Source organism: Puma concolor, chromosome B1, assembly GCF_028749965.1.
Source record: "Puma concolor isolate L17-30 chromosome B1, mPumCon1.1.hap2, whole genome shotgun sequence".
Taxonomy (NCBI): Eukaryota; Metazoa; Chordata; class Mammalia; order Carnivora; family Felidae; genus Puma; species Puma concolor.
This window is the reverse complement of record NC_141670.1, coordinates 7693835-7715993: the sequence shown is the minus strand read 5'-3', so window position 1 is coordinate 7715993 and position 22159 is coordinate 7693835. Positions and strand designations below refer to the sequence as shown.

General features: G+C 39.1%; 1 protein-coding gene across 11 annotated transcripts in view; it reads right to left on the bottom strand.

Moving 5' to 3' along the window:
• Positions 1-22159, bottom strand: part of WDR17 (WD repeat domain 17) — a 109254-nt gene that overhangs the window by 75743 nt on the left and 11352 nt on the right. For 8 of the 11 annotated variants that reach the window (XR_015249913.1, XM_086703119.1, XM_086703121.1 and 5 more), the window contains exons 2-3: positions 8591-8676; positions 6164-6286 (exon numbers count right to left, since the gene is read on the bottom strand). The exons of 1 other annotated variant lie outside the window; for it this stretch is intronic. Coding sequence is in view for 7 of the 10 variants with exons in the window: in XM_086703119.1 (XP_086559245.1) it covers positions 6164-6229 (66 nt within the window). In the remaining 3 variants the exon portion in view is untranslated. The remainder of the gene's footprint in view (positions 1-6163; positions 6287-8590; positions 8677-22159) is intronic. 2 more of the 11 variants (XM_086703126.1, XM_086703125.1) reach the window with 1 other exon arrangement.

Genomic DNA, 22159 nt, shown 5'->3' with positions numbered 1-22159 from the left:
AACATATAGTTGGGTCTCTGTCTTTTAATTAGTGGATTAGAGCATTAATGTCCAAAATAATTCTTCATGTACTTGGATCAGTATCTTCCATATTTTTACTGCTTCAATTTGCTCCTCTTGTTCTTTGTTCCTGTTTTTGTCTTCCACACTTTTTCTTCCTTTTGTGGTTTCAACTGAACACTTTATATGATTCATTTTTTTTCTTAGCATATCAATTGTGCCTCATTTAAACATTTTTTGTGTGTGACTGTCCTAGAGTTTCTAATATACAACTAATCCAAGTCTACTTCCAAGGTAGTACTTCTCAGGTAGTATGGGTACCTTCTAATAACAAAATATCCCTAATTCCTCTCTCCATCCCTGTATGATCATTGTCATTCATTTCATTTATACATAAGCAACATAGCATATATACGTGTGTTTGTATAAAAGTATAATCAAATACACTGTTGCTATTTTATTTTGAACACACTGATATTTGTTAACAAGATCAATTAAGAGTAAGAAAGATAAACGTTTTTATTTTACCTTTAATTATACACTCTCCAATATTCTCCCTTTGTTTATACAGACTTGAGCTTCAAACCTTTATCACTAATTTTCTCCAAAGAACTTCTTTTGGGGCGCCTGGGTGGCTCAGTCGGTTGAGGATCTGACTCTTGGTTTCGGCTCAGGTCACGATCTCATGGTTCGTGAGTTCAAGCCCCACATCGGGCTCCGCGCTGACAGCACGGAGCCTGCCTGGGATTCTCTCTTTCCCTCTCTCTTTGCCCCTCCTCTGCTTGCTCTGTCTCTCAAAATAAAGAAACTTCAAAAAAAATTTAAAAAAAAAAAAAAAAAAACTTCTTTTAACATTTGTTGCAACCAATTCATTCCCTAATGGCAACAAATTCCCAAATTTTTGCCTGAGAGTCTTTATTTCTCCTTCATTCATGAAAGAGAACTGCAGTGTTATCAGTACAGATTTCTAGGCTGGTATTTTATTTCTTGAACACTCTAAATATTTCATTCCATTCTCTTCTTGCTGTCATGGTTTCTGAAAAGTTCAATTTAATTCTTATCCTTGCTTCTTTGGCTTTTTTCAAGATTTTCTTTTTTTTCTTTTCTTTTCTTTTTTTTTTTTTTTTTTTTGCAGTTTGAATAGGATATATGATTTGTAGGTGTAGTTTTTTGTTTGTTTGTTTGTTTTTGCACTTACCAGGTTTTGTATCTTCTGTGCTTCCTGGATATGGAGTTTGCTGTCTGACATTAATTTGGGGAGATTCTAAGTCACTATTGCTTCGATTGTTGCTTCTGCTCCTTTCTCTTTTTGTTCTGGTATTTCTAGTATGTACATGGTATGCCTTTTGTAGTGGCCCCACAGTTCCTGGTACTCTGTTCTGTTTTCTCCCCATTCTTTTTTCTCTTTTCAGATTTGGAAGTCCCTACGGTCATAACCTCAAGCTTAGAAATTCTTTCTTCAGCCATATCCAGTCTGCTAATGAATTCACTATAGGACTTCTTCATTTGTTACAGTGTTCTGACTCTAGCATTTCTTTTTGATTCTTTTAGAATTTCTATCTCTCTGCTTAAATTATCCATCTGTTCTTGTATGTTGTCTATTTTTTTTAATTAAAGCCCTTGGCATATAACCACAGTTTCTTTAAATTCTTGGTCCGATTATTCCAACATTCCTGCCATATCTGACTCTTGTTCTGATTTTTTTTTTTTACTCCCTTCCAATAAATTGCTTCTGGTTTTTTGCTTGTTTGTTGGGTATTGTTTTTGTTTTGGGGGGTTTTGGGGGTTCTTTTGTTTTGTTTTTGCCTTTTAGTATGCCCTGTAATCTTTGAGAGGAGAACATGAATGTAGTGGTAAAAGGAACCGTGGTACGCAGACCTTTATAATGCAATGGTACGTTGAGGGTGGAGAGGAAACATGAGGAAGCATTTGAAAGTGCTAAGATTAGGTCTCTGTCTTTTGGTGAGTCTATGCCTGTGGAATGTGAATTTTGCCTCTGATTCTTGTGGGTTTTTTATTCCCCAGGAGGGACATGAGGGGTACAGTGGGCTTGAGATAGCTATTTCCCTTCTGCCACATAGGGTAGGTTCTGAAATAACCAGCAAGTTGGGCTCTGGTGAAAGAGTTTCCCCTGAGAACACCCTTGGTAAGAACAAAATGCCTGGACATATTTCACAATACTTCCTTTTCCCCTCCCCCAGCCAGGAGCATGCAGGGATTTTCCCTGATTTTCATGGTGAAGGCCTAGTAGAGATCCTGGAGGTAAAAGCACATAAGCATGGCAGCCTCCCTGGAACTTTTAACTCTCAGACTTGTCACAGGAGCCTCACAGCAATTCATCAATTAGTTCAGTTTTTCCTACCCTGGTTCTGCTTCCTGCAGAGGCTTTAGCTGGTAGGTCTCTGCTCCAGTAGGTTGTGAATTTCTGTAACTGCCTGTCAGTGTCTCCAGTGGTGTGAGAAGCAATCTGCCTTGTGATCTCACTTCTCTTAGAGATCTAAGAAGAGTTCTTGATTTCTCAGTTCGTTCAGCTTTGTATCATTTTAAGGATGAAATGAAGACTTCTAAGCTCCTTACCTGGCAGACTAGAAACCTAAAGTCCCTCTGCTAACTATTTATTAAAAATAAGTTACTTCAAAATCCATTTCGTCAATACACTCTTACTTTAACTATCAGTATATCTTGAATTCACTACTTTTGAATTTCCAAACTTAGATAATCTAAAAATATCATTGTTGTCATCCAATATGGTATGACCTTGTTCATAAGCAGCTTTTATAAGTCTTACAGTCTAACAACTTAAATCCTTTTTAAATTCAGAGTTGAATAACGTGTCCAAACCAGCCATTAATAATAAATAGGATAAAACAAAATAGTGACTTATTTTAAAAATCTAGGATTTTGGATGAAATTTGAAAAAAGTTATACATCATTAAATATATAAATACTACTGCATTTATACATCTTAATTATAGGCAGTATTTTATTTTATTTTTATTTTATTTTTCAAAAGTATTATTAAAAATATATGTAATACTATGTAGCTCCTATAAAGTGGTATCTGCAATCACTAAAGACATAAAAAGAAATGTCCAGAAGCTTGTGTTATCTTTGTAGTCCGTATGAATATTACACAATTAATGACTCTGCATTACTGAAAATGGAAAATGTTCAACTGAAGGTCTATTCTAACATATGTGTCTGTACCTTAAATATAAATCCTATAAAATGTCATATATTTAGGAAAATAAATATATGTTAACTGAATGTAAGCTCATTACATATTTCAGATAAATATGATGTACCCTTTTGCATCCTTACTTTAGAATGTTTCGTGTGTGTGTGTGTGTGTGTGTGTGAGAGAGAGAGAGAGAGAGAGAGACAGAGAGAGAGAGAGAGAGAGAGAGACAGAGAGAGAGAGAATGACTTAATCTCCTGTTCATTCCAAAGATTTGTTGCTCTAGAAAATACCATCTTTCTGGCCCAGAAACAACATGCACACTTTAAAGATGAAGTACTAACCCTTTCGGTACACTGAATAATGGAGATTTATAAAGGATTCAGGAAGACAGTCGGAGCACTGGGACACCCCACATGCAACTGACATTGTCAGTAGCCTGGCAACAGCCTACTTGCAAAGATATTACTTTATTTTCTTAACCTAAATTCAATTTTTTGTTTCAATCTCCTATGAAATGCACCTACATACATTATAATTACAGTAGAGATGCTCTACACATTAAGTGCATGAAATGCAAAAAAATTAAAGTGGTAAGAGTATATTTACATTAGATTTGTATAATATTAAAGCTCATTTTTGAATATGCGAGAGTATGCAGATATGAAATAATCACAATGAAATTTAAAATATAGGGGTGCCTGGGTGGCTCAGTCGGTTAAGCGGCCAACTTCAGCTCAGGTCATGATCTTGCAGTCTGTGGGTTCAAGCCCCATGTCGGGCTCTTTGCTGGCAGTTCAGAGCCTGGAGCCTGCTTCCAATTCTGTGTCTCCCTCTCTCTCTGCCCCTCCCCTGCTTGCTCTCTCTCTCTCTCTCTCTTTCTCTGTGTCTCTCTCTCACGTAATAAACATTAAAAAAAAAATTTTAATTATAGAGTTACAACTGCCAAAAATAAAACTATAAAACTAAGTGAAAATTAAGTTCATATATATGTGTCTGTGTATCTGTAGAAATATGTACATATGCCATCAATATTATTCCTATCAAAATTAATTCTATCATAATTTTGTACTAAAGATCAAACTCACTTGTATATAATTTTTCAAAGACTCCATTTTTAAACCACAATTTTAACTAAAAAAAAAATCCAACTTATCTTTTCCTGTGAACAGTTAAAAAATATTATATTGAAAAATGTACTAGGCTGAATGCTGATTATATAGGATATATATGCACAGACACATCATCTGAAAAATAGTAAGCTGGATTTTTAAAGAAATTAGTCAATATTCATGTGCCAATTCTCATTATTTAGAACAGGATCTTTCATTCCCATTTAAACCTGAGCCAGAAGAACCTCAAGCCCATGAAGACGATGTGGTCATTTCAGGGTCAAACTTTATCCATATGTAATAACGGCAACTCTCGTAAAACGTCTCAGAGCCAGGAATTCATTTATAAAGGCCAATGGTAGTTTTAAAGGGTGTCAGGATGGTGTCAGGACAGAGGAAAAGAATTTGAATTCTCATCATCTCTAAACTACCCTAAAGTCACTATATAAAGGAACACCCAATTTTAGTAAAAAGCATTTTAGCAAGCTAGACTACCATCCCTATGCTTTCCCACTGAGAAATACACGGACTACACTGGGAAAAAAGCCTCTGGATCCACATCAGAAATGCGCGTATTATTCCATTAAAAATGTGCACGCACAATACGGAGATGCTGTGGGGTGTCTGTGTCCTGTGGCACGTAGTAAACCCACAAGCTGGAACAGTTGCATCATTTATGGATAAGACTGGAGTCCAGAATGAAAAGCTACCCATGGATCCTCCACCTGTGTCCTGAAGAATGCTTTAGGGTCCACGATATGAGGATTATTCCCCAGGGTTTGCTATTAACTGGCTCCAGAGATGTTCACCGGCTTGTTTCACAGTTGAAAAAACAAATCTCAAGAAAAGCCCAAAGGGCAGGAGGCTTTAAACTGCCGAGCAATTACAACAAAAGAGATAATTAAAAGGAAGTAAAATACTGGGAAAATGTCTTTCGTTGATGTGCTGAGAAAGGGACCCGAGGAAGTGAGGGGGAGAAGGTAGTGCTGTCTATCTCCAGGCTTGTCTGCCCTCGAACAACTACGAGGACCAGCTGGTGAGACTGCGTGAAGATACTCTGGCTCTTTTGTTCCAGTCACTAATAAAAGGAAAAATCCAGGCTGTGTAAGAAGAAAAAAGAGAGAGAGAGAGAGAGAGAGAGAGAGAGAGAGAGAAAGGAGAGAGAAAGGAAAAAAGAAAGAAAAATCCACAAAGTGCCTTCATCTAAATGATTAAGAAAACTTCCATTAAAAAAGTGAAAATAATCAGAGACGTCATACAATTTTACACAAAATCCATCTTGATTAGATGCATTTTTAAATAGCAGTTTTCTACTATTGCAATAACAGATCAGAATAGCTGTTTTCAAAATACTATGCAAAAGTTGCCATAGTAACAATGCCAAGTCCTTTTGAAACATAATTAATTGCCTAAAAATTCATCAAATAGAATATGGCACTCTTCTTCAGAAAATTTCTGCATTTTCTTTTACAGTATTATTATATATGTAGTATTACCATGCACATCTTCTATTTCATCAAGTTTTTCTCTATGTAAAATGATTTTGTTAAAAGTATTACTACTTTCATCCATCGGTCTCATTAAAAAGAATTCTGTTTTATATTTAAAGCTTAAAGATAATCTGAAAAAATTAAGAATTCATCTGAAACCAGGACGGACAAAAAAATGCCTTTTCCTCAATATACAACTATATTTACATATTCTCTTCTTACCTCTGCTTTTGAATCGATCAAGTGATTATCTTATTTACCCTCAGAATATTTCAATGAAAAAATGTCCTCAACATAAATGACAAAGAAACACAGCTGCATGAGTAGTAAAGCAGAAAACAAAACCCACAGAATATCATAATTACAACATAAATGTATCTTACTCTTTGTAGTCCTTCATACCAATCATCTTGATCAAACCAATTTGAAATGTAAGTCATCCAAGCCATAGAATGTTTCTACTTTAATCAAGGCAATTGGAAAGTCGGCATCAGAACAGTCAGCACCTAAAGTAACAATAACGTGTTTCAACCAAAAAGCTTTACCAAATTCTGCCTTGTGAAATGTTGCTCAGTACAAGAAGCTAGAAGCACAGCAACATTTCAGCTGAAACAGCTTTAATAATTTACAAAGAACAGCATCTGTAAAAAATAATGCTAACCCAGAAAATGTAAGCCTATAGTCAAACAGGAAAGAAAAACCAAATAATCATTACGTTGTTGTAAAGTACCAACAAATGCTTCATCAAATATTAGGCTTTCAGTTTTCATTCTAAAAAGCATGTGATTCAATTTTTTCAAGAAGGCAAATTAGTTCCAAAAGTGACCCAGTTATAAATAAGGAATGCGAAGAAAGCACAAAGCAACAGGAAGGAGAACATTAGTTCCATTCTCAACCTTAGGAGTTGGAGATAAAGCCGGAAGAAAGCCTCTGCGTTAAAAGGTCTATGACAAGACCAATTCTGTATTTCTATTTGCTTCCATCTCCATACTTGAGAGTTAAGTCATTTTAGAGTCAGCTGACTGCTCATTACCTAAGTGCCTCAAAAAGTCAAAGGCCACACCTCACTTAATAGAGTGCTCATATGCTTGACAGAGAATCACAATCACGTGAATTCGATTTCTTTTTAGTTTTACTCACTTCTGGAAGAAATTTACTAGCCATGCTCAATAAGAGATTCCCTGGGACACTGGAGAGCACGTGGACTTCAAGACGCCCTCCGTAATGGTGACGTGCTTCTCCCAACGTAACAAGTCCTGACTGATCTTTTCCTCACCAAAGAATTACACCTCAGTGGAGAAAAAAGGAAAGGGGGGGGTGGCGCAGAAAGAAAAAGAAAACATTTGGGTGACTTGATGTTTCATTATTCGTATCCCAAAAGTAGCACGGCATCTGTGCTGGCATAAAAAGGTATGCATGTAGGACACATGAATATCACCATGGCCGACTGAGAAGAGCCTTCAAAATTTATCAGATGGAACATGGGACTCTTCTTCAGGGTACCTCTTCCTCCTTTTCCTCTAAGGCCTATTTTCAAATACCTGCTTGAAGCCTCACGTCACAAGGCTTAGGAATAGGCTTTTCCTTGCGAAGGAAGTTGTAGGACTGATGTAATCTCTTGTTTAACTTGTTTACCTCTTGCTGGACTCCTTTCAACCACCTCTAAGCATTCCTTACTTTCTCCTGCATTCCCCGTTTCAATGACTGTCATTATGCTCTCGGCAGTAACCTGAGACAAACACCTCACGCCACCTGTGATTCTTCACCACCCTCCTTCGCCCGTTCCATTACATGTGATCACCAAGTCCTATCAAACTATCTTCAAAATCTCTCTTCAAAAGGCCCTTCTCTCCAGCCATAATGCTACTGTTCTAGTGAAACCCCTCATCATGTCTTGTAAAAACTAATAAAATAATTTACCTATTCATTTTCTGCTTGCACTGCAATTGCTAAACACGTCTATACCATCATGATCTGACGCCTGCATGTTTTTAAATGCTTTTGCCCGAGCCGTCCTTCCCCTGCCCCTGTGAATAATGAGCTCTTTGATATTTAAGGTCTTCTAAGACCCAACCTAAAAACTCTTCCTCCTTGAAGACTTTCTCAAATGCACCACATCCCTCATCTGTGCGCCTTTATTCGTGCATTTGCATGCACTGGATAGTGATTACTTGTGTAGACAAAAACTGTGCGTTCTCCAAGGCAAAGGAACTTGCCTTATTCGTATTTGTATAGAATATACAGAGTGTTTGTTGAGTGAACTGACACTCCCAGTGCCACAACGGTCTGTCAGCTAACGGCAGGTCACATGAACTGAAGGTACGTACTTACTACTGAAACTTGGAAAGGGTCTGAAGAAATGCATCCAAGTGACAGGTGATGTACTTACCAACAAAGGAAACAGGATTACAATTCAGATCCTTATAGGGAGATGGCTAGCCAAACCATTTAAGAAATGTTTTTCAAGTGTAAAATTAAAGGCCAACTGGAATTGGTACAATTATTTTAAAGTCATATCAGCACAAGTATATTTATTACACCATTGTAAAGACAATGCAGTTAAAATGAATACCTTGTTTATAGGCACACAATAGTTCGGATGTTTTATTTTGCGATATTTTTCCACAAGCACTATTTACCATATTTACAAGAATTAAGAAAAGTAAAATATTTCACATCCTGTAATCCCTGATGAAATATTATCTTGCGTAAGATACGTAGTTCCCAATTGTAGTTCAGGTATTTTGATGATCTGACAGTGACTAGAATCTCACTAATTTAGTGTAAGAACGACAGTTTTCAACTCTCACCTCTCCTCGGTGGGTTAGGACTGTGTGGAGTGCAGAGCTGAAATCTGGCCTCACAGGGGAACCATGTCACCATCACTCAGCTGTAACTGAGACACAAAGGACAGAGTCAAACTGGCACTCCTCCCACATATTTATTTATGTCTGTGGATTGGTCTGTGGGTCTGACTGATTATTGTTAAAATCACAAATTTAACGGGGCGCCTGGGTGGCTCAGTCAGTTAAGCGGCCGATTTTGGCTCAGGTCATGATCTCGCGGTCCGTGAGTTCGAGCCCCACGTCGGGCTCTGTGCTGACAGCTCAGAGCCTGGAGCCTGTTTCAGATTCTGTGTCTCCCTCTCTCTGACCCTCCCCCGTTCATGCTCGGTCTCTCTCTGTCTCAAAAATAAACGTTAAAAATAAAAATTAAAAAAAAATCACAAATTTAACTTAATTCATAGTCAGAAAATTCTTAGTACCTCCTATGACTAGTGCTGGAAGGAAATGATAATAATCAAAGACTAAATATCATGCTAAAGAAAATGAGAATGAAGTAAAATTTCTTCTAATGTGAGGAAACGTACTGTAAGCATTCATGTCCAAACATACAAGTAACCTGAGGTTTGAGTACTGCTTCTGTTTCATATCCCTCTCTGTATCTTTGCCATGACCCCCACCATGGGCAGACTGTATGCCACTGCCCGTTGGCTTTGGACTTGCCATATGACCAGTTTTTCTCAGCGATACATGCACAGAAATCAGAGTGCTCCGGTTCCAAGCTTTGGAGATAGGGCCCGCTTCATGCCTTTGTGGCTCTGCCCTAAACGCAAGAACGTTCCATGGCTACCCTACTGGTCCAGGAAGGAGGAGGAGAGACACAAGGGCAGGGCTGCCACAGACAAATCACACGCACCCGCTCGGCCAAGCCAAACCTGTCGTAAACCCCAGGATCGTACTTGTGAGTGTTATAAATGTTTAACGTCGTATTTTCTGAGTTTTGGAGTGGCGTGTAGGAAGTATTTTTGTGGCATCACTAACTGACACATTACCTCCTGTGGGAGACACACGCCCACGGAGATTAATCAAATCAATACTCTCATCTGATTTACACTAGGAAACCGGGGTCTACTGCCTGTGGGAAATAAGCAAGATTCATAGTTATGACTATCTATGTCCTTGGCAAAGTTTTAAACGCGAGGACTTTTTTAAATTAACTGCATATAGCAAGAAATAATTACTTATCTAAGGAATCTGAATTACCTCATGTTATTTTCTTTCAACCTTTAGTAACCATGAGAACATGGCATCTTGTGTGATCCATCCATACACAGGCAACGTCTCCACTTTGCTATGCCTCTCGTGCGTGTAGAAGTGCTTTGTAATTCTAGGAGCAGCTAAGGGATATAGCAATTTGAACTAAATAAAGTAGGGCCCTGTTCTCATTCTGAGAAGCTGATCCTATGCGGCAGGCATCAACATCCTACTGTAAATATGGAGATTAAAATCAAGATACACGTCAGCAGTCCCTAGCCTAGAAATCAAAGGACTTACAGTTCTCTGGTTGTGATTTCACACGAACCTCTGGTACCACGTCCTGTAACGTTCATTTCTGCCCTCCTCTGTCTAAACTTGACAGTGTTTTCATTTCCTTGTGCCTGTTTAAAATCCTAAAGGGAGTAAAGTGACCTGTTTTGCCTATCTACAGTTTGGTCTCCATCATGGCTGTTCTGATCGAACGTTTCAATTCTGTCATCCAGTTTTACCTCCGACCAACATACTGGCTTCACCCTCTGAAATTCTGTTTGCAGGTGATTCCTTCTGTACTAAATCCATCCCTCCAAGTGATGTCCTCTTACCTACCTGCACCACAGTTCCTGTACTCTCTTAGTGAGCCCCCGTCTGCCATCTCACAAGACAGAAATGGTAATTATTTTGAACCTCCTAACAAACCAAGTAAGCACGTGCCATTGCTTGTTCACCAAAACAGAGCAGAGTCAAGTGTAAAGTAAACGGCACTATGCACAACTATTCTCTTGCCTGCCTTTTTTCTGTCTAGAATCACGGCAGGTGGGTTAGGGGAGAGGACAGTGGCTGGCAAGTGCACACGAGCCTCATGCTGAAGGTGCCGCACCAAATGACAGAGACCTGGGATCACCTGTCTGCTTCCCCTTCCTATTCACAGACACTCCCCGTGAGGAATCAGCAGAAGGCAGATGACAAAAGCATTGTATCGTACGATTTGGGGGAGTTGTCGACCCCAACTCGATCAACACTCTACCTGAGAATCTCAAGAGGGGGCTCCTGGGTGGCTCGGTCGATTAAGCATTCAACTCTTAGTTTTGGCTCAGGTCACGATCTCATGGTTCCTGAGTTCGAGCCCCAGGCTGGGCTTGGTGTTGACAGTGCCGAGCCTGCTTGGGATTCTCTTTCTCTCCGTCTCTCTCTGCCCTTCCCCTATTCTCACTCTCTCCCTCAAAAGTAAATACACATTTTTTAAAATGTGAAGAGGAAGTCTGAGTTAGAGATCAGATACACAATTTATTCAGTAAGCTCCAAACAGAATGATTCTATATATTTATTTTTTTAGAATGATTCTATATGATTAAAAGAAGGTTACTTATAAGACCTTGAATCCCAGCCATGGCAGACAAGTGTGTATATACATACGTACGTACACACACACAGACACACACACACAGGCATATATATATGTGTGTGTGTGTGTGTGTACACCTATCTCTAATGCTCCTACCAAAGACAACTAGAAAAGCTGGATGAAAATAGGTAAAATCCAAACTAAAAAGGGGAACCCCAAGAGAAGTCCACAGGGTCTAGCCAGGCACTCTTTGGTGGGGAAGGGGCAGGGAACGCTACTGTTTTCCCAGTAAGATTTGCCTATAAAAGTAATGGCTAAACTACTAAGAAGTTATGGGGAACTTCTGGTACTCTCACACGGCCTGAAGAGCAAACCTGGAGTTCAGATGCTGCCAAGGGAAAAGTGATCTAATAACGGTGTTCCTTTAGTAACAACTGCCTGGGTCTACCTCTGAAGACTAAGAAAGAAGTGGAACTAGCCCATCCCCTACAAAGACTGAGGCTGAGCTTCAAATAAACTCATTCCATAATCACACCAAGTTGATCATCCCTACCCTACTTCTCTCCAAAAGCAAAAGTGTGTATTCTCTGGAGGAAGAGGACATTAAATTGTCAGGCTAGAAAGCAGGCAAGAAAAGTGCAAAGAATAACAAGCCCCTCTCCGAAGAGAAAGGACATACTAATGGTTCCACTTTTGACAAGGCATGGGAGAAAGAGATGACTGCCACAAAAGCAGGTAAGGAAAAAAAAAATCTGATAAAATGGTAATTAATTCCTAAAGGCCAATGTGAACTACAGCATCAGTTTAAATTTTTTTAATGTTTATTTATTTTTGAGAGAGAGAGAGAGAGAGAGAGAGAGAGAGAGAGAGAGAGAGCGCGCACACCAGAGGGGGAGGGGCAAGGAAAGAAGGAGACACAGAATCCAAGGCAGGCTCCAGGCTCTGGGCCATCAGCACAGAGCCCGATGTGGGGCTTGAACTCACGGACTGCAGTATCATGACCTGAGCCAAAGTAGGACGCTTAACCGACTGAGTCACCCAGGCACCCTTTTTTAAAAAAAATTTTTAATGTTTATTTTTGAGAGAGACAGTGCAGCAGTTTTTTAAAAAAATAGAGGTTTCACGGGGTGTCTGGGTGGCTCAGTCAGTTAAGTATCTGACTCTTGATTTCGGCTCAGGTCATGATCTCACAGTTCATGAGTTCGAGCCCTGCATCAGGCTTGGCGCTGGGAGCTAGGGGCCTGCTTGGGATCCTCTCTTTCTGCGCCTCCCCTGCTCTCTCTCTCTCTCTCAAAATAAACAAACATTAAACAAACAAACAAACAGAGGTCCCAGATGCAAGCTGAGTTTGTAGTCATTTCTAAGAACTTCTCCGCTAGCCTCAGCTGGGTGCTTAGGAGAAAGATGGGGCAAATCAGGACCGTCCCCCTGGTGGCTCAGTCTTGCAGGAAGCTTGGGGCTGTAGACAGGTGACAGGCATGAAACATGGTGTATCCCTGAATCCTGCTCTCGCATGAAACAAATCCTTCGGCTACTAGAAACGAGGGAACAAACACCCTCACTCCGGGGACACTGCAAGGAGAGAAAACGCAAACCTTATCTGCCTCCAGGAAGGCACAGAGAATCCCCCTTCCCAACCCCAGGAGGGAGGTGTTTCCCCCAGAAGGGGGAAGGGAGGCAGCAAAAGCTGTGTGTGCTGGGGTGCCCCAAAACAAAGCACGGATCTGCCACTGTTTGAGGGGGCGCGAAGCAGTTCGCTCCTGCTCAACACCCACCATGGATGCACAGTGGTTTGGCCGCCAGGGTGCGGTCGGGGAGGGGGAGACACAGAAGTGTCCCCAGGAACCAGATTCCCCCGGTCTGAGAGGTAAAACTGTAAGACAGTGACACACTGGGGTACTAGACAATAAGTAAAATGCATTATACATGACACAACGGATACACCCTACAATGTAAGGACAACTGAAGGTCAAACGTACTGCCTGAGTCCCTTTAGAAAAAGCTGGAACACAAGCAAAGCCAATCGATGCTACGAGGAGTTATGAGAGAGTTTTCTTCGGGGAGACAGTAGTAGTGACAGGAAGGAGCCAGGAGGGGGATTTCCTGAAAGCTTACAATGTTTCTTTTATGCTAATTATGCTAATAAGCACATTTTGCCGGTACAAAACACTAAACTGCACATTTCTGCTGTCAGACATATAATCTAAATTTTAAAAATTATACACTAAGAACTCACAGCAGTGCTTTCCAATACTAACAAAAAAGGGGGGGGGGGACTCCGAAATGAACTTGTCCACACAAAGATATTGTAGAATTGGATTATATTTTCTAACTTCACTTGGACTCTTCATCTCCTAGAGCTTCCTGCCTCACTTACCACTTCCAGCCACGGTATCTCGGAACATGTTAACTTCAGTCTCTGTCCCTGGGATCCAGCACTAAGACTTCTTTAATCCCCAAGTCTTTTTAGAAGCAGTGCCAGGGACAAGCAGATGAGGAAGGAGACAAAGAATGATCCCACAAGAAGTGAGGAAACACCGAAGTCTCCCTTTACAGGCTGAAAGGGACTGGGCTGGGCTGGATCAGGACCTGTGCTTGGGGGTCCAGAGGAACACCAACGGGTTATCTGACGACTGCCATCAAAGTCACATCCCTGAGGGACCCCTACCTCCTTAATCCCTGCTATCCCGGGAATGTGGCTGTGCACAGGTCTCCACGAGCACACCCCCACGCGCCTGAAGTCTGCCGAAGTTCCCACCTGAGCATTTCAGGCTTTGACCAGACCTTCAAAGTATTAAACAGCCACATCCAAAGAGCCATCCGAAAGCTCAAATTTCAAAACAATTTCAAAGCTCAGCCTTGAACCACAACAAATTGGTACTGCTGACAACACTCCAGTGTTTGGTGATTCTAGTTAGTAACAGGGATAACGTCTACAGTCGTCTTCTCCTTAGTTTCAGTCACGTGATATGTTTAATGTGTGGTCACAAACAAAATAGACAAAAGGTGATGTATTTTTACCAGAGGATAGAATATATACAAAGTAAATATAAGACGGCTACTCAAACTGAAAGACACAATATCTGAAATTCAGATCTCAATAGATGAGTTCATTGGCAGACTAGATACAGGAGAAGTCCGGATTAGCGCCACGGAGTAAAACTGACTCGCATACACCAAAACTAATGCAGAGGGAGAAGAGAGAGAGAAATAGAATCTAAGAAGTAGAAACAGTATGGTGAAAAGCTAAATACAGATGTAATAGGAGTCTTTAAGGGGGAGGAAACATAACAACAAATATTTAGGGGCGCCTGGGTGGCTCAGTCAGTTAAGCATCTGACTTTCACTCAGGTCATGATCTTGAGGTTTGTGGGTTCGAGTCCCGTGCCGGGCTCTGTGCTGACAGCTCAGAGCCTGGAGCCTGCTTCAGAGTCTGTGTCTCCCTCTTTCTCTGCCCCTTCCTAGCTCTCTAATATAAACATTTTTTAAAAAGCTATTTAAAGAGAAAAAGAGTGAGAAATTTCCAAAACTGATTTAAAAAAATCAAGTTCCTAGAGCTCACCAAATCCCAAGCAGGATAAGCGAAAGTACAACTTTATCTAGGCATGCCAGTAGGACGCTGAAAATCACAGCCAAAGAAAAAAATCTTTAATATGGTCAGAATGTTGTCAAAGATCAATTGAAATAATAGAGTCAAAAGATAATAGAATAACATTTTTAAAGTTAGGAGAAAAAAATAACCACACACCTAGAAGGCTACACCCGGTGAAAATAAACATGAAGGCAAAAATTATGATATTTTCATAATGCAAAAACTACGAAATCTACGGTCAACCAGCCCTACCTAGGAAACATTAAAGGGAGTTCTTCAGGCAGGAGGAAAATGAACCCAGGCAGAAAGATGAAAATGTTAGAGATAACAAGGATCATCAGAAAGAGGAAATATACGGCTGAATAGAAGCAGATACTAACTACACAAGACAATAACTGTAATGTCTTCTGAAATTTAAAACATTTATAGCACTAAATTCTATGAAACCAGTAACACAAAAGGTGAGAGCAAGTTAAATGGAGTTAGGATCAATGAAGAGGTAAAATTAATCACTTCTATTAAACTGTTAACGAGTCAAAGTTACATCTTAGAATCTCCGGTCTAACCACAAAAAGAATAATAAACATACTATTAAGTGAATCAAAGGAAAATATAATAAAAAATTTGTGGACCAGAGAAAAAAAGGTTTGATTGTACATGTAAATCAAATTGTAACAGTTATACATTAGGTTTTTTTTTTTTTTTAATGTTTATTTTTGAGAAAGAAGATTAGCTTAACTGACTGAGCCACCTGGGCGCCCTTCACACATTAAATGAGAGTGGATTAAATTTACGAGTAAAATTGGCACACTATGTAAAAAAAACTCAACCATATACTCTTCTCAAGAGTCATACTTTATTAAAAGGGAATATAGAATGGTTGAAAGTCAAAAACAGAAAATTATATGCTAGAATATTATTAACCAAAAGACAGCTATTATAGTTACATAAATAAAAGATAAAATAAATTTTAAGGCAAGATACAGTAGTAGAGAGACAGAGGGACATTACTTAAGAATAAAGGGGTAGATTCGACCAAATGACAGAACGGTCCTAAAACTGTCTGCACTCAAACTACAGGACTCTCAAACATAAAAAGCAAGAATAATGGAATTAAAGGATACAGATACAGATCCATCATCATAATGGCAAGCTTTGAGTAATAAATCTCAGTATCTGATGAAATAGAGAAAATTCTGTAGAAGTGTAAAAGATCTGACCATATTTAATAAAACTGGCCAAATGACATATATAGATAAAATACTGTATCTAACAGTGATAGAGTTCACATTCTTTTCTAGTGAACATGGAGTAATAACAAAAATAAACAATGTGCTGAGCTAGGAGGAAAACCTGACCAATTTCCAAAATATTGGAATTCTTTGACTGTATTTTCCAGTTGGAATGAAGTCTGAGATCAATAAAAGAAAGATAACTAGAAAATCCACAACTGTCTGGTAATTAAACAGTGTGCTTCTAAATAATCCTTGATTCAAAGAAGAAGTAAAAATGGAAGTTAGAAAAAACTTAGTACTAGATGGCAAAGCCACAACAAATAGAAATTGGGGGTTACAGCTCAAGCAATGCTTGGAGGTAGAGGGTTATCGACTTATGTTTTTCTAACAGAAAATAAAAAAGAAGGATTTAATTTTCTATCTCAGAAAGTCAGAAGAAAGCAAAATAAATCTTTAAAAATGTAGAAAAAGGAAATAATTCTGAAAAGAGAAAGCACATTTATATTTACAAACATATAACAGAAAAAAACCAACTAAACCAAATGCTGGTTCCTTTAGGTCAACTTTTAGAAGACTTAAAAAAAAACAGAAAAAGTACAAATATAAATAACAGGAATAAAAAAAAGACATCACTATTGGAACTACTGACAATCAAAAAAGAATAAGAGAATGTATTAACACATTTGCAGGAATTTTTTTTTTCAACAATTTTTTTTAACGTTTATTTATTTTTGAGACAGGGAGAGACAGCATGAACAGGGGAGGGTCAGAGACAGAGGGAGACACAGAATCTGAAGCAGGCTCCAGGCTCTGAGCGGTCAGCACAGAGCCCGACGCGGGGCTCGAACTCACAGACCGTGAGATCATGACCTGAGCCAAAGTCAGCCACTTAACCGACTGAGCCACCCAGGCGCCCCCACATTTGCAGGAATTTAACAGACAACTTGGATGAATGGACAAATTCCTCAAAAAAAAAAAAAAAACACAAGTTACCAAAGTTGAAGAAAGAATGAGAAAATCTAAGTGGCATTAATATAAGGCTACAATTAAAACTCTCCCACAGACAATCTCCCAGGCCCAAATGGTTTCACTGTCCATTTTTGCAAATGTTTAAAGAAAAACTTTTACACAAATTTTGACAGTTACAGTGAAAGGAATCACATCAATTCTTTATGCCCTGCCAAAACCTGGAGAAGACTTTGAGAGAGGGAATTATAGAGCAATCTCTCTCCTAAACTAAGTGTAAAAATCCTAAACAAAAGAGTAGAGACACGTGTTAATGGATATTAAGATTTAATACTGTGAAGATGTAAAGTGCCTCAAATTAATCTACAGATTTAATACAGTGTCATTAACAAGTTAACCTAAAATTTAGATGGATATGTCAATGGCCAAGAATAGTCAAGGCAGTCTTGAAGGTGACAAAGCTGAAAGTTTACACTATCAGCTATCATTACTTCTTATAAAGCTACAATAATTAAGACAGTGTAGTACTGATATAAAGATACAAAAACCCACTAATGGAACACAATGAATCTAGAATAAACCCTTTCATGGGCTGTTAACTGATTTATGATGAAGGTGATAATGCTGTATGGTGAGCAAAGAACAGGCCTTTAAATAACTACTTGTGGGTCAACTGAATACCCTTAGAGAAAAATACAAAGAAATCTTCATCCCAATCTTACAGAATACCAGGAAAAAAGCACCAATACCAGAGAGACTGGAAATCTAAATATGTAAAGTAGAACAATAAAGCTTTCCAAGAAAACTAATAAGAATATATAGTCTTTGGAGTAGAAAAAGATTTACTAAACAAGACACACCCAAAAAGCACAAAACCACAAAGGAAAACAATTGACCTATTTGATTATATTAAAATCACAAACTTATGGGGGTACCTGGGTGGCTCAGTCAGTTAAGCGTCCGACTTCAGCTCAGGTCATGATCTCACTAATGGTGAGTTTGAGCCCCGCGTCAGGCTCTGTGCTGACCGCTCAGAGCCTGGAGCCTGCTTCAGATTCTGAGTCTCCCTTTCTCTCTCTGCCCTCCCTCTGCTCACACGCTGTCTCTCTCTCTCAAAAATAAACATTAAAAAAAAATTTAAATAAAATAAAATTACAAACATATTCACCAGACATCAATAAAAGAGTGAAAATCAAGACACAGAGTGGGAGAAAATATTAATAATACATATATATTCAACAAAAAAACCAATCTATAAAAAAAGAAAAAAGACTGCTAAGCCAACAGAAAAATGGACATAAGACTTGGACAAAAGACAAAAGAACTCCATCGTCACAAAAACAAGACTATGAACATATGAAAAGCTATCCATCATTATTGCAAATTAAAACCACAATGAGATACTGCTACATTTCCAACACAAGGGCTACAATGCACAATACCACAGGTTGGCAAGAATGCAGAGTAATTGAAACTCATATACTACTCATGGGAATGTAAATTGAAACAAACAATTTGGACAACTCATTGGCAGGATCCTCTAAAGCTGAACACAAACACACCACATGACCCAGCATTTTACTCCCGCTCATTAGCCAACAGCAATGGGTATTATGGGTATTTATGCTCACCAAAGACATGTATTGTAATGTTCAGAGCACTTCTATAGCAGCACCAGAGTGGAAACTTCTCAGATCTATACTAACAGCAGAATGGGTAAATAACTGGGATATATTCATACAATGGAATGGTTTACAGTAATGAGAATGAATGGATAACAATTCCATGTAACCTTTATAGATGAATCTCACAATGTTGATTGAAAGAAGCTAGACACAAAGATAATACATTATCCTATTATTTACATAAAGCACAAAAACAGATAATATTAACCTATTCTGCAAGAGGTCAGGATAGTGGTTATCCTTGGTGGGGGTGATGAATGCTGATAACATTCTGTGTATCCTTAAAAAAAAAAAAAACTAAGAGAAGAACTGTCTCTGGATGATATGCTCCTTTGTATCACAGTTATCATACCCAGTAAGTTCTTTTTAATGAATCCACACCTCTTGAAAGTTTGACCAAAGTTCCTAGCTGGAATCTCCACATTGACCTAGTCTAAAAATTAAAAAATGATGTGCACTAAGGTAATTTAATAAGTCTAAAATTTCCAGCACATTTTATGCTGTATCATAAATCAAATATTTTGCGTTTTTAGACTATAAAATGGAGTTCCAAGTTAACCACTACTTAATAATTTGATTTTCTAAGGAAGTCCATTTTTGAGTAGTTTCTTAAATATATTGTATTTTTAAGGTACATAAATGTAGTTTCAATCAAAATTCAAAGAAAAATATCTTCCTGTTTAAGAAAGCAATTCTTTTTATGAAAGTGGACACAGCAGAGTATAATCAACTGTTCAAGATATCTGTATTTTTAGATAAGCATATATTTCTCCATATAAACATCTGTCTTTGCTATTTCATAAAACCTAGAAGAATAAATTAATTCAAAATGTCCTCTGAAAAGCATTTTTATAAAATGTCGATGAATCAACATTAGACAAAATAATTTTAGGAACAGAGGAAAGTGTATTGCTAGACTATGTACTGCCCAAATTGTTGACAATAAATAGCATTAGGATGTATGGGCTACATTAAGAGCAGGACGTGTCATTTTCAGCCCACCCTTTCTCTCTCACCTGTACCTGGACGAGGAAGACCCAGGTCCCAGTAGATATCCCAGGTCATAAGATGAGAGTTACACCCAAGAATTGGTACAACAGAGAACTGGAAGAAGCTAGATCTCTGAAAACTTCTTGGACTTCGAACCTCCAGACCTTTTTCTTTTTAATGAGAGAGAAATGAACTTCGATTCCATTTAAGCCGCTATTATTTTGCATTTCTTTATTGTATTTAATCAAATCTGAGGTATTGTATAATTTCAGAAGTCATATATTAGAAAGTAGAATTAATTAGTCAATAATGTCAATTAGCTAAACCCTTAATTCTTTGTCTTTAAATATATTTAACTATCATGCCTTCATCACCACAGGTAAACACCATTACTAAAATCCAATCATTATTTCCTACGATAATACAATAAGCAGGGCTGGGTTACCCTATTGTGCCTTACCAAATATACTCACCTTGCGACTACCTCACCTTCGGTGAAAAACACCTTTATCCATGTACATATCTCTGCCGTTATCATTTTATTTCATTCGTTTCGGTAAATATTTAGCAAGTGTGTATCATAGCTAAGCACTGATTCTAGTTACTAAAGATACACAGATGAACAAGAAACAAACAGGAAAAAAAAGCCCTCCTTCAAGAAGCTTACGGCATCGGCAGAGCTAGACGTGGCACAACCACTGTCTGGTGTCTAACCAACAGCATTCTCACCCGTGTCCGCCCCTGCCAACAGAAACTCAACGTATTCGGGTACAGGCAGAATTACAGTGATCTCAGGGAGGATGGACTTTTCCTATCACCTAGGAGGTGATGCTTGGCCTAAACCATAAGCCAGTTGTAGTAATACCGTCCTCCTTGGACAATTATTAGGCTTAGTGTGGGCACGTGACTCAGTTTCAGCTGATGGAATGTCGGCAGAAATCTCAGACGCCCTTCTCTCGCTGCTTCTTCTGTCTTGGGTGCTGACGTGAAACTGTTGCTGCAGGAGCTATCCGGAATCCATGAAACCAAGGCCAAGAAAACACCAGAAAGGTTGCAATTCTAACATTTGATGCGCTATCTTCAGTTACTTGTTATGTATTTTTTTGATGTCTCTTTAAGTTACTGGTCTGGTGTTATTTACATTTCATTTCTTATCTGATCGACACAAATTTATAAAACAATTTTCAATAGCAGCTTTAGATTTTTTTTTTTTTCAACGTTTATTTATTTTTGGGACAGAGAGAGACACAGCATGAACGGGGGAGGGGCAGAGAGAGAGAGGGAGACACAGAATCGGAAACAGGCTCCAGGCTCTGAGCCATCAGCCCAGAGCCCGACGCGGGGCTCGAACTCACGGACCGCGAGATCGTGACCTGGCTGAAGTCGGACGCTTAACCGACTGCGCCACCCAGGCGCCCCAATAGCAGCTTTAATAGCAAATGAGCAGAAGGGTAAGAGGAGCAGAAAGACAAATGAACCCAAATCCGCGTTAAGTGTTCAAGAGGCTGTAACAAAAGAAAGGGGGAGGTGTGAGCTTCTAGGCAGACATTATTTCTCTATGCCCAAAATATGATGATACATGAGGAGAAAGAGTGAGTTGTCTGACGGACCAATAGGTACAAGAGAAAATGATGGAAAGTCACGCAGCTCGCGATAAGGATTGTGGATTTTATCTTACATGTGACGGGGAGTCATGGAAGCAGTTTAAGCATGGTAATTATGATATCAGATTTTCTGATTTACAAATACTATCCTGGCACTCCCGGGAGAAGGCTGGTGGGCGACAGGGCAACAAAACATGAAGAAGGAGGTGAGAAACGATCAGGGTGAACTAATAACCTGATGGCAAGTGAAGATACAGGAGGACTCCCAGGAAGACTAGGTTTCTCAGCTGCCTTACTCATTGATCCGGCAGCATTTACTGAAAGGGGAAGTCAGGAACAGGACAGGTCCAGGGTAGAGTTCTACTGAGATACACTGTGCAGTGTGCATAGGACATGTGGGCACTCATGCCTGAAAGTCACTGAGAAATTAAGATCAGGACCCCAAAAATAAAAACCAGCCACAGATAAGCAAAGGGCATAATTACATTACTAATAATTCATTACTGGGTTCTATTTTTCCTATATGGAGGCATTTCTTAATTACTTTGCATTCTGTTACTTACATGGCACTAAGTCCACAACGATTAATATGTGAGCCAAACTAGAGAAATAGCTAAATATAACTTAACTGAAAATTTGTTATACTTTCAGATTCCAACTGAGAAGTTCTGCACAGCCCCATGTTTCCAGGTTCAAAGCCCTGTTTTGTTCACAGGCTCAACCTGCCGGCAGTCTCCTGCGTGAGGCAGGTGTTAACAGGTGCTCTGGCTTCTACAGCAGCCCCTCAGGGCCTCTTACAACTTCCCACTGAAACAGCAGTGAACTTTTGCCATCTGCCTCCCCATCATGTTCCTTCTGTTCTTTCAGAAACAGTTCTACAGGTTGGTTTGCGGGTCCCTGCTCTACTTGGCTCAAGGCTGAAGTG